The 13,779-nt window shown below is 35.3% G+C and overlaps 1 protein-coding gene across 1 annotated transcript in view; it reads left to right on the top strand.

Moving 5' to 3' along the window:
* Window positions 1–13,668, top strand: part of LOC123629759 (ankyrin repeat domain-containing protein 26-like) — a 37,479-nt gene extending 23,811 nt beyond the window's left edge. The window contains exons 10-12 of the mRNA XM_045539163.1: window positions 8,516–8,576; window positions 8,669–8,871; window positions 13,445–13,668. Of these exons, the coding sequence (XP_045395119.1) occupies window positions 8,516–8,576; window positions 8,669–8,871; window positions 13,445–13,573 (393 nt within the window). The 3' untranslated portion in view covers window positions 13,574–13,668. The remainder of the gene's footprint in view (window positions 1–8,515; window positions 8,577–8,668; window positions 8,872–13,444) is intronic.
* Window positions 13,669–13,779: the final 111 nt, after the last annotated feature.

Below are 13,779 nucleotides of genomic sequence, written 5' to 3'. Positions count from 1 at the left end.
ACTGTCCAGCTCAGATCTGTGGGGTGTTGTTGGAATACAGAATTAAGAGACATGGAAAGTTTCAAGAGTTTTTCAGGGCTTTGCTTGAAGGAAACTGAGCATATTAGTTCACATTCCAGAAGCTGCTTAGCAACAGGGGAGGCATTCCACTGACCAGGGGTGACTGCAAGGCTATGCTTGTCTCGAGGCCTGCAGGCCAGCACCTGGAGCTTGTGTAAGGCGGAGCTCGGCATAGGGTCACAGGTTAAGGAAGTGATCAAAGGATGCCAGCCCAGCAGGCACCTGTAGCTAAAGCTAATTAGCCTCATGGACAGTTCGTGCTTCACTCTGGACCACATGTCTCAGTTAATGACAAACTAGATAAAGAAATACATGGTCTGTATATTTCTGTTTTAGCTTTATTGCTAATTGGTAATTTTATCTTTAACTTGTATACTCAGCTAGGTCTATTCTTAACTTAGTGCTTAAGAAGTTTATCTTAGAAAAATTTTGTAACCATTTGCTCACGTAGATAGAATTAATTAAAGGATCTCTTGAAACCTTTGGGGAGCCTTTAAACCTAAATGAATGATCTGTACACATATATCTGTAACCGCTAACAGCTAATTGTTGTACCAATAAATACTGATGCAGGATTTCACTCAGTGACTCCTGGCTCACGGGAATGCTGGAGGACCTCTGCCTCCTCCATCATTTTAAACTACACTTTGTCTCTATCTCTATTATTTCCAAATGTCTTGCAAGGATTCTGCTTGGAACCTGTATTTCTTGGAGAATAGCTGACTCCCAGAAGGGCGGGAGGTGTCCTGGGAGGCTGGGAGCCTGGTTTCCTGTTTTTAAGGAGCTCCTTGCTCACTGGTGGCAACATTCTCTGGGCTTAGGTGGGCAGAAGGATGCTCCAGCAGCTCTGGAGCCCACCGACAGTCTGAGATGTGAGGGAGGGGGATGTTAACTCTTCCTCCACCTACCCTTCTTGTAGGTTTCCAAGCCTCTAATGGGTTAATCCCCACTGATGCCTTTCTCCTTCCAGTTGTGTTTTGCAGCCTCTTCCTGTGGAGTCTCCTGTAGGTTCAGAAACCCTTCCTTTAGACTGTCACTCAATCTGTGTTCGTTTGTCTGTTTGTTCTTTCTCTTTCATCTAAAGCTCCTCCTTCTTACAGAGATGCTCTGGCTAGTGGTGCCTCTGGTTCACCATCTTGCAGTTATTTATTTTAAACTTCTTGATCTGGGCTCCATTTAACATGAGCTTCTTGGGAAGGCTTTCCAGATATTCAAAGGAAATTGAGTGTTGTTAAGTAACTTGTTGGTTACTACAGGTGAATCAGCACAGGGGGAACCCCACGTCCAGTAATTATATGACGATTGCTAAATCCTTGTAGTACTGGCTTGGTGGAGTTGGGAATGATATAGGAGAATTTCCTGGATTATGAGGAAAATTTGTCATTCTCTTTCCTCACTCTGTGTGCTGAGTTGGTGGAGTTGGGGGAGGAGCAATGTGGGCACTCCCTCATGGTCATCATAGCTAAGACTTTGCTTAGGTCACACTGGACCCCAGCCAATCTCAACAAAAGCCCATGGTGACTGTTGCCTGGCTCCCTCTGATGTTTATGCTAGCCCAAGGGCTCTTTAGTTAGCAAGTTGTGAATCCTGCCAGGACTGGGTCTTTCCTTTAATAGCAGAGTGTATCTTTCGGGCTCAAGGTGATTCTAGGAGTGTAATTCATGGACTATGTTGTTAAATCCAGGGCCTTGGGAGTCTGCTATGTACTTTATTTCGCTGTTGGCATGCAAGTTGCAAAACAAAGTCTTCTGAATTTTTTCCTTTCCTTTCCCCAAATGGAAGAAGACTCTCCCTGAGCTGCACTGCCAGGGTTTGTGGGAAGGGTGACATAAGCACTGTCTTGGCCACCACCATTAGTGTATCTCTGGGTCATGTGTACCTCAAGCCCACTGGATCGGAGCCAGCACAGGCACAGGAACTACCCAAGGATGGTGTCCTTTGTGAAATCACTGCCTTACGAATTTATTTCAGGCCCCAGGCTGCTTTTTCTCAGCCAGTTGATGGACGTAGTCAGAACTAAGGTTTCAGGACAGAGAATTTCTCTTTGGCTGGGTGGGTCCAAATGCTCCCTCTGTGGGCACTGGCAGCATTCTGACCTGTGCTATGTTCCTCTGAAATTCAATACAAAGTCCCACAATCACTTCATTCTCTCTGACTCAGGGAAATGTATTCTCTTTGCTTGATGTGCTGGTGTGGCATTGCCTGCGGATGGAGGAGGGATAGTGTGCAAGGCTTTTTACTGCCCCAGTCAATGCCTCTTTCATTGATTGAATGTGAAACCTGGTACTGAGATCACTCACATGATTTTTGGTTTCCCTGAAGGTGCTTCCTTGCGTGTCTAGTTGTTGAATTTGGTGTTCATGTGGAGGGATGATTGCTGCAGGTTTCTATTTGGTCATCTTGCTCTTCTCAGATCTCCTACAGATGTCCTTCTTATAATATAATATGACTTTCTTTTTCTTTTGGTATGTCTACTTTTAGTTCTTTGAGAAATCTCCATATAGTTTCCATAGAGATTGTTGTAATTTATTCTCCTACCAAAAGTGTATAAGCCTCTTCTTTTCACCACATCCCCACTAGCATCTATTGGTTTTGACTTTTTAATAACAACTATTCTGACAAGGGTAAGGTGGTATCGCATTGTGGTTTGGATTTGCATTTCTCTAATGAATAGTGATGTACAATGAATAGTGATGTGTTTTCATATGTTTATTAGTCATTTGTTTCTTTCCTTTGGAAAAATGTTCATTTATTTTGCCTACTTTTGATGGTTTTTTTTCTTTTTTCGTGTTGATTTGAGTTATTTATAGATTCTGGGTATTAGGCCTTTTTCAGATACGGAGCTTGTGCATACATTCTGTAGGTTGTTTACCCTGTTGATTACATCTTTTGCTATGTAAAAGCATTTTAGTTAACTTAATTTCAATTTATTTATTTTTGATTGTATTGTATTTGCTTTTTGGGTCATAGACATGAATTCTTTACCTAACCCTATTTTGAGGATAGCTTTTTCTAGTATTTTTTTTCTAAATTTTTTTTATGGTTTCAGGTCTTACATTTAAGTCTTAAATCCATTTTGATTTAATTCTTGTATATGGTGAGAGATTGAAATCAAGTTTCCTTCTTCTGTATAGGAATATCCAATTTTTCTAGCACTATTTATTGAATAGGGTTTCCTTTTTCTAGTCTATGGTTTTGTCTGCTTGGTGAATGATCAGTTGGTTGTAGGTATTTGGCTTTATTCCTGGGTTCTCTATTTTGTTTTATTGGTGTATGTATCTACTTTTATTTTAGTAGTGTGATTTATTGGTTAATATTGCCTTATAGTGTAAATTAACATCATGTAATGCGATGCCACCTGATTTCTTTTTTCCTTAACATTGCTTTCGCTGTTGGTCGTACTCTTTTCTGGTATCATATGATTTTTTTGGTTTGTTTTTTCTAATTCTGTGAAAAAAGTGACATGGGTGTTTTGGTATAAATTGCATTGCATCCGTAGATTACTTTGTCAATGTGGCCATGTTCACAACATTTATTCTTCTAATCCATAATCCTGAGATACTTTCCCAATTTTTTGTATCATCTAGTACATTTTTAAAGTAGTATTTTGTAGTTCTTCTTGTGGAGATGATTCACAATCTTGGTTAAGTATATTCCCAGATTATTTATTTATTTATTTGTTTATTTGGAAGCTGTTATAAATGAGATTGAGTTGCTGATATTATTCTTACCTTGTTTGTTGTTAATGCATAGAAATGCTAGTGATGTGTATACATGGAATTTGTAACCTGAGACTTTACTGAATTTATTTATCTATTTCAGGAATGTCTTGGAGGTGTCTTTATGTTTTTCTTTGTATAAGATCATATTCTCAACCAACAAGGATAGTTCGACTTCAATTTTTTCTAATTTGTATGCGCTTTATCTCTCTTTTTCCTCATTGTTCTGGCTAGGACTTCCAGTGGTGTGTTAAATTGAAGTGGTGAAAGTGGGCATCCTTGTCCGTTCCAATTCTTCAAGGGAATGCTTTCAGATGTCCCCCATTCAGTATGATGTTGGCAGTGAGTTTTTTATATATGGTTTTCACTATTTTGAGGCATATTCTTCCTATGCCTAGTGTCTTGGGGGTTTTTGTCATGAAAGGGGTATTGGATTTTGTTGGATGTTTTCTCTGCATGTATTGAGATTAGGCTTTGGTTTTGTTTTTAATTCTTTTCATGTGGTGAATTACAGTTATGGACTTTTGTATGTTGAACCACATTTGCCTCTCTCAGGTGAAACCCACTTGATCATGGTGAATTATATTGTTGAAGTGTTTTTTGCTAGGTTTTGCTTGTATGTTTGTTTGTTTTTGAGGAATTTTTAAATCTATTTTCATCAAGGACATTGGCCTATAGTTTTCTTTTTTTGTTGTTGTGTCCTTACCTGGCTCTGTTATCAGGATGATATTGGTTTTGTCAGGTGAGTAAGGGAGGATTCCCTCCTTGTTGTAGCACAATTTCTGTAGGATAGTACAAGTTCTTTTCTGTAGCTCTGGTAAAATATACCTGTGAATCCATCTCACCCTAGGCTTTTTTTTTTTCCCATGGGAGTTTTCTTGTTAATGACTCAATGTTATTATTCATTATTGGTTCATCCAGGATTTCTATTTTATCCTGATTCAAGCAGGGGACTTTGCATTTTTCCAAAAAATGTGTCCACTTCCTCTAGATGTTCTAGTTGGTGTGCATAGAGGTGTTTGTAGTAATCTCAGATTTTCTTTTAAAATACGTCTCCTTTTCCATTTTGGATTGAGTTTATTTGAATCATCTCTTTTCTTGGCTAATCTGGCTCATGGTCTGTCAATGGTTTTATCTTTTCAAAGAACGAATTTTGCATTTCATTGACATTTTGTATTTTCTTTTTGGTTTTACTTTTGTTTAGTTTTGCTTGGCTATTTGTTATTTCTTGTCTCCTGCTAGATTTGGCATTGGTTTGTTTTCATTTTTTCTAGTTTCCTGCGGTATGATATTTGGTTATTAATTTGTTGTCTTTCTCATGTAGATATTTTGTGCTCTTATAAACTTCCCTCTTGTTACTACTTTTTCTGCATTTTAGAAAATTTTATAGCTTTTGTTGCCATTGTCATTCAATCGAAAAATATTTTTTCATTTCTGTCGTGTTTTCAACTTTGGCCCAAAGATCATTTCACAGGAAGTGGTTTAATTTCTATATATTTGTCCAATTTTGAGAGTTCCTCTTGGAATTGTTTCTCATTTTATTCCACTGTAGTATGAGACAATAAATACATGATATGATCTTGATTTTTTAAAACTTTTCTGAGATGTGTTTTGTGGTTTAGAATAAGTTCTGTCTTGGAGAATGTTCCATGTGCTGATGAGAAGAATGTGCATTCTGCAGTTTTTTTTGCAGAATATTCTGCAAATGTCTCTTAGGTGTATGTGTTCTACCATCTTAAATCCATTGTTTCCTTGCTGATTTTCTGCCTCAGTGATTTATCTAGTTCTGTCAGTAGAGTGTTAGGGTCCCCCAGTATAATTATGCCCCTATTGATTTCTTTTCCTGGCTGTAGTAGCATTTGTTTTATGAATTGGGGAGCTCTGGTGTTAAGTACATATATATTTAGTTTTGTTAAATCTTCTTATTGAATTGATCTCTTAATCATTATATAATAACCATCTTTGTATTGTCATTATTGTTGTTTTAGAGTTTATTTTACCTGGTATAAGATTAACTACTCTTGCTTGCTTTTTATATCCATTTGCATCGAATGTTTTTTCCAGACCTTCACTTTGATTCTGTGAGAATCTTTATGAATTAAATGTATTTTTTTGAGACATGATATTTTTGGGTTTTGTTTTTTTTATCCATGCCACGAATTGATACGTTTCAGTGGGATATTTAGAAGGTTTACATTGAATGTTAATATTGATTAGTGAAATACTGTTTCAGTCTTGTTGATTTGTACCAGTAGCTTTGTATTCTCACTTAATTTACTATTTTGTAAGAATTGTGACTTTTAACTTCTACTTATTTTTACACTGTAGAGTATTGACTGTACTCTGATTTTTAGAGCACTTTTGAGCATTTTCTGTAGAGCAGGTCCAGTGCTGTGAGTCAGGGGAGAAGAGTCTGAATGGAGGAGAGCTGGCACTCTGGTCCTCTTTTTCCCAAGGTGTACCCTGCAGGGGATGCACTCTCTTTTTACTTGAAGGGAGCCCACCCTGTATGTCCAAGCTCTGGGATCACACAGTTCCCCTAAGACCTACCAGTGCACTGTGGTTACTGCAATCTGACTGAGTATTAGAGAATATTTGTGTGGGTTCCAGTGTCAAGAAATGTAAAATGCTGAATTCCCCTGGGCAGGGCAAAGGCACACAATAGCTGGAAAAGCAGTATGACAACTGCTGCCTCAACTTGGGTCTGTGGTAAGCGTGAGTGATAACCAGTGGGCTAGAAGCCTGGTGCTGTATTGTCAAGAAGCTCTCAGTTCACTAAGGGCAGCAGTGCTGGGCTTATGAGGCTACAGGGTCTACCCAATAGTTTGGAGCCTTAGGACTGCCAGAGGTGTGAAAGGAGGAAAATCAAACACACTGACCTACCCTTTCCATGGGGCCACTAATTCCCTGGGGGTTCATTTCTTCTAAAATCTTGTTCCTTCTTGTTATTTCCTGTGACTTCTTTCCTTGGTGTCTCTGGCAGATTCTGGCACTCTTCCTGCAGAATTACACCTGGGCTATGATTTCATCTGAAACTTTCTCTTCTTTCTGAGATGATCTGGCTTCTGATATCTCTAGTCAGCCATCTAAGCTATATCCACTCCATGTTTTTCCTAGTTATTTAAATAATAATTTTATAACTCCTGCATTACTATGAGTTACTACAGGTTAGGAAACATATTTGTGTGTGTGTTAGAGTATGAAGAATGTAATCTGGCATGTATAAAGCATTTTAATATATTTTAATGGGAATAAATGAATAGATAAATGAATTTTAGTGCAAAGAAATGTTAGAATATTAAGGTTACAATGGAATGTTAAAAGTAACAATATCCATAGTATAATTAATAATTAAATCTATTGAATTTTTAAAATATAATTTAAATTTATGTTCCCCTTTAATAATTAGATTGTACAACTTCAGGAGAGTTATTATGAGAAAATATTTCATGAAAATGAACAAATTAGCAACATATCATAAGTAGGAAAGAGAACTATGTTATCTTTTCTAGTATCATCCAACTAGAAGTTTAGATTAGGATTTCAGATTAAAATTTCTTAAGTGTTCCTTATCTTCAACCGAAGTTCTATTAAAAAATGTCTTTTTAAGCAATACATTAATCTTTATAATTCTAATTACCAATTTTTTCTCCAAGTACAAAAGAGATGGAATATTTCTTTTTCTGATTTTTTTATCTCTGTAGCAATAGTGTCACAGCTTCCACATAGTGGAAGATGATTATGTTTCAATAATTTATTGTTTTATGGTAATTAAATTAAATTCTTTCCTATAGAAGGATATAGGAAAGTAAATTGTAGAGTAAATATTAATCAATTATCAGTTTTATCATGGATATACTGTAAACTAAAGTCTCTGTTTTATTCTCATATTTCTCCATGTACCTTATCATACAGAATATTTTTCCTTTTCTTCCATGGTTTAATCACATATTAGGTGGAGTGGTCATGTCTCTTTTTGTTTGTTTGTTTCATCCTCCTCTTCCACCTTGCAAAAATGATTTTCCCCAATCTAAATATTTCCTTGCAGAATGCATTTCCTCGGTGTGTACCCTGTCAGTGCCTCTTTGTCTTCATTGTCATCGTATTTAGTGAAAGCTTTCTACTGAGTAGCTGTTTGTGGCTTTCATTCTTCAATGATTGCCCCACAAGGTTTATTATTGTTTTCTGTCTTTCTTGGGAGAACCTGAATCTATACAATAATTTATCTTTAGAATTTTGACAAACATAATAGAAGTGATTGATAATATTTGCAAAGCCAACCCATTAAAATAAGTTATTACTAAAACCTAAACTCTCCCATTTTCCCTGGCAAGAGATAGTTAATCCAAATGTAAATCATGCAAACACATTTCACAATGTAACACAAAATTGATTAATTTAAGTATCTTAATGATAGTTACTTTAATAATCCTGTAAGCTGACTAGGTCCATTTTTGTCTCAGGCTATTTTGGCTAAGAATATAATCTAATTGGATATTATAGCATTTGTAGAATAATCAATTATGGGCAAAGGGAGTAACATTCTTAGGACATCTGTACCATCTCTCATAATCTTCACCCCATGAGAAGATGTAAATTAGTAAATGACAGAATTGAGGTTGAATCTACTCCAAAACCTCTTTTCTTTGCATTAGGTCATATGGTAATGGTGAATATTATAATTATTTTACCACTTTGATACTTGTTATCCTTAAAGCTATTGTTTTTTGTTCTAGGATGTTTCTGAACCAAACTTAACCAACTTAACTACTGCTTCTCAGCAATCCAGGAAATATTGTAAGCTTTTTAAAGATTGCCTATTTTTGTATTATCCACTGATTCTTCATTACAAATATCTTTATATATTATTTACTTTCTTTTTACTGTAGTAGAAGCAAAATATGCTACTGTGAGAACAGGTAAGGGAAACGTGTTTGAGGACAAGATTTCTGATCATCCAAAGGAAGATGTGTTTGAATGCTTTCCCACAACATCAGGCAAAGTCCAGGGCTTTTTAAATCCTTCCTTTCCACCACCTGAGCCTCAGCGGAAACCTTCCTCCGGGTCATTGGAAAACTGTGGTCTTACAAAGGTAAGTTATTATTTGAAAAACTTTTCTCCCCCATATATTTATGTACCCCTCCCCCATCCTCATAATGCTGACAAAAATACTGTAAAGAAATGGACCTCCTCAAGGCCATAATAGAAAACAAATGTAATAACAAAAGGAAGGATGGACAGGATTGAGATTTGTAAAAGCTGAGGGGAGTAAACAATTCTTAGGTTAGAAATTGTAGAAGGAAAGAATTAGAAAGCAACCCAAAAGAGCAGCTCAGAAATGTGGAAATGAAGAGGGGGATGATGGGGAAGAATTCATGCGAAGAAGGGCAAGATAAATACAAAGTTTGATTAAGAGAGTCAAGATCACACAAATTATTATGAAAAGATAACAGAAATAGTAGAGATAAATGAGAGTGGGAACTCTGTATCGTAAGGTATGTTAGAAATTGTTTTCATGCAAATCAAGAAAAGACAGGCAATGAAAAAGAGGCTGATATTCTTTTAAAAACTTATAGATTGCTTTAATGAAAAACAAACCGAAAAGTTAAGGGTGGCTATAATTAATATATTGTACATTTAAAACTAGCCATAAGAGAATAATTCAAATGATTCTGCCATAAAGAACAGATACTATTTAACATGATGCATATCTCAAGTACACTGATAAGATTCTAGAAATGTATCAAAATTTAGGTCCCTTCAAAATTTGTACATCTGTTATGCTCAAATAAAAACTATGTAAAAAGGAAAAAAATGAATCCTCATTTTTAAAAAATTATTAAGGTAATACATTTAATCTAGTAAATTATTAAAGTAATATATTTAATCGAGTAAAACCTATGTTCCTGGATAATGCCAAGTGAAATATATTTCAGGCCATATCTGATATTATGAATTATTAATTTTTGACTCTTTCATTTCTTCTTTAAGGTTTATAACTTATCTTTTGCATATCCATAACTTACTTAAATAATTTGTATTACTGTTTGGTATAATGTTGACAATCATTTTAGATCTGTTTGAAAATAGAGAAAGGAATAAACATTTTATTTGATCTTTTTTAAAATTTCAGGTTATATAAGGGAGGTTCTTAATCAGTATTCATTAAATAAGAATATAAATTTTGAGCTGCAACCCTCTTGAAGAAATAAATGCTACAATTGTTTACTTCTGGACATGTGATTTATCTTGTACCAATAATTTCTACATATAACAGACACACATATGTATACATCACATGAATGCAATCATAATTGATTATTGTTCCCTAGAATAAACTACTTATTGTCATAGCATTATAAAGAAGGGGTGACTGTCAACAGAGTATACACATTCATCTCTGGAAGATGGTTGTTTACTTTTAAAAAATATTTCTAGCATTGGGAACATTTTATATTATTCTCAGGAAGATTTATTAAGTTTAGTATTCATAGTTGTTATATCTTGCACATAAATTTGTTCATCTGCAAAACTCAGAAAGCCTGTAGACTTGATTTTGTAGTCCTCTCTCCACTCCTTATGTGAATATTGGGGCCTGTTTGACAATTGTAGATGTATTTAAAGATTCTTAAATCTTCAATTCGGGTAATCATAGCTTTATGTTCTTTATAGTAGATGCTCTGTCCAATTTTTAACTACCGTCCTATATGATGGAAATAGGAAATTAGAGCTATGAGTATGTTGCTTACATGGGAGTAAGAAAACAAGGTGAAATTTAATGGAGGGCTTTATGTTTCTTTCTTACATGATCATAGTACTTAGAAATACATCATAATTCTGCATCACATAAGCATTTCTCTTCTACAGTTTAAAATTTTAAGATTAATTTTATTTTTTTTAGTGTCATTCCTTTTTTTATTTTAAATTTTTTAATTCAGGATATTTTGGGGGTGCAAACATTTTGGTTACATGAAATATTGTTTGCCTCACCCTAGCTAGGGCTATAAGAGTGTCCTTCCCACATACAGTGTTCCCCATTTCCATTAACTGTGGGTTTACTCCCCTCAGTCCTCCACCCCCCAACTTGACCAGCACCCAGTGAGTATTACTACCCTATGAGCACCTTAGTGTTTATCAGTTAGTACCAATTTGATAGTGAGTATATGTGGTGCATGTTTTTTCATCCTTCTGATACCTTACTTAAAAGGATGGTCTCAATCTCTATCTAGGATCACATAAGAAGTACTAGATCACTGTTCTTTTTTGTAGTTGAGTATTATTCCACGGTATACATATATTATTTTATTAATCCACTCATGTATTGATGGGCACTTGGGTTGTTTCCATAGCTTTGGAAAAGTGAATTGTGCTGCTATAAACATTTGATTGCAAATGTCTTTATTCTCTTCCTTTGGATAGATGCCTAGTAGTGGGATTGCGGGATCAAATGATATCTCTATTTTTAGCTCTTTGAGGTATCTCCAAATTACTTTCCACATGGGTTGTACTAATTTGTAGTCCCACCAGCAGTATAAGAGTGTCGCAATCTCTCGTATCCATGCCAGCATTTGTTATTTTGGGCCTTTTTAATAGAGGCCATTCTCACTGGAGTTAGGTGATGTCACATTGTAGTTTTGATTTGCATTTCCCTAATGATTAGAGATGTTGAGCACTTTTTTATATGTTTGGTGGCCATTAATCTGTCTTCTTTTGAAAAGTTGCTGTTCATGTCCTTTGTACATTTATTGATGGGGCTATTTGATTTTTTCTTGTTGATTTTCTTAAGTTCTATATAGATTCTTGTTATCAGCCCTTTATCAGATGTGTAGAAAGCAAATATTTTCTCCCATTCTGCAGTTTGTCTGTTTGCTGTAATGATAGTTTCCTTGGCTGTGCAGAAGCTTTGTAATTTGATCAGGTCCCATTTGTTTATTTTTGTTGCTGCTGTGATTGCTTTGGGGGTCTTCTTCATAAATTCTTTGCCAAGGTGGATGTCTAAAAGACTCTTCCCAACATTTTCTTCCAGAATTCTTAAGGTTTCGTGCCTCAGGTTTGAGTCCGTTATCCATCGTATGTTGATTTTTGTGAGAGGTGAGAGGTGGGGATGCAGTTTAAATCTTCTGCACATGGACATCCAGTTTTCCCAGCACATCTTGTTGAATAGAGATTCTTTTCCCATATGTATGCTTCTGTCTGCTTTGTTGAAGATTTGATGACAATATGAGGATGGTTTTATGTCTGGGATCTCTGTCCTACTCCAAAATTCTATATCTGTGTTCTTGTGCCTATACCATGGTGTTTTGGTTACTATAGCCTTGTAGTAAAGTTTGAAGATACTTTCAGACCCAAAGTCAAGGGCTGGAAAACAAACTTCCAAGCAAATGGAAACCAAAAGAGAGAGGCCATGGTGATTCTGATTTCAGACAGCATAAATTTTAAAATAGCAAGACTAAAGAAAGACAAAGATGGTCACAAAATCATGGTGAAAGGAAAAATCCAACAAGAAAGCTTAACAATTCTTAATATTTATGCACCGAACACAGGAGCACCCAGATACATAAAGCAAACCCTGTTTGATCTAAATAGCATGATAAACAGTAATTCCATATTAGGAGGGGATTTCAGTACCCCACTGACTGAATTGGACAGATTCCCAAACAAAAAGTAAGCAAAGAAATCATGGACTTAAACAAAGCTCTAGAACGAATGGGTCTAACACACATCTACAGAATATTCCACCCAAATAAAGCTGAATATACATTCTTCTCATCATCTCATGGAACTTTCTCCAAAATTGATCAAATCCTAGGCCACAAATCAGACCTCAACAAATTTAAAAACATAGAAATTGTACCATGTATCTTGTCAGATCATAGTGGTATAAAACTAGAGATCAATTCCAACAGAAACACTGCTTCACAAGGTCATGGAAATTAAACAATCTCTTGCTGAATGATTACTGGGTCAAGGGAGAGATCCAGATGGAACTTAAGATTAATTTTAAAAATAGTCTTCTTGCAGCATCTTGAATTGGTACTTTAGAATTAAATCTTTTTATTCAATTTAAAAGTGTATGTTATGATAATATTCCAGAAATAAATATTTTCATATATTAGTACTATTATATCTCACATTCTTCAAATTTTTAAAAGTATAGTTGAAAAAATTGAACTGTATTTTTCCTCCTCTTATTCTCATTTTCAAAATTTCTGAGTTCTGTATAGAATTTCATTATTTAATTCTACCATTTTCATATACTTTACAAATACTCATCCTTTTTCTCACATTGCCCTGTCTTGAAATGCTTCACACCCATTCTCAGCACTTTTTCTATCTTTCACAATGTGGCCATATATCTTTGCAGTATTTCCTGATCTTCCCAGGCAGAACTCACTGCTCTCTCCTTTGTGCCCTTACTGTCCTTTATTCACTTTAATTGTAGAATCAGTGAATTATTCTTTTCCATCTCTCTTTCATACATCTCAAACTCCTCTTGAATCTAGGGCAAAATCCACCGTTTTTTTATATTATCAGCTTCTGCCAGAATAGTGCCTGTGATTTGATAGACAGAGTAACGTTCATTGTCTTATAGACTAATTGAGTGAGTGAGTGAGGGAATAAATGCAATGTTTTCTGAAGTTGGGATTTTTTTTTTTTTTAAATAGGAAGGAGCAACAAAGCCAGCATCTGGACAAAAGGAAAATGGTATTGGTATTATTGAACATGCTCCGCGAGAGCAAAAAGTAATGTCAATTTTATTTATGTGCACAAAAATAACAGAAGTGGTAAGTTAGTGAATACCTATGATACTCTTTAATCCTTAAATGCCATCACACACATACACAAAAAACATTTAAAGTATGCAGACCCCAATATATTATCCATTTCTTTTAAATATATTTCTTTTGCTGTCTTTCTTGATACTGTCTACTTTTTTCTTCCTAAAACTGGTTCAACCTTGAAATTATTTTTGCTATTAGTTTTATTTTATTGAGATAAA

The sequence above is a fragment of the Lemur catta genome, unplaced genomic scaffold (genome assembly GCF_020740605.2).
Source record: "Lemur catta isolate mLemCat1 unplaced genomic scaffold, mLemCat1.pri scaffold_41_ctg1, whole genome shotgun sequence".
Classification (NCBI taxonomy): domain Eukaryota; kingdom Metazoa; phylum Chordata; class Mammalia; order Primates; family Lemuridae; genus Lemur; species Lemur catta.
Note: the sequence above shows the minus strand (reverse complement) of the source record. Positions and strands in the feature narration are given on the sequence as shown.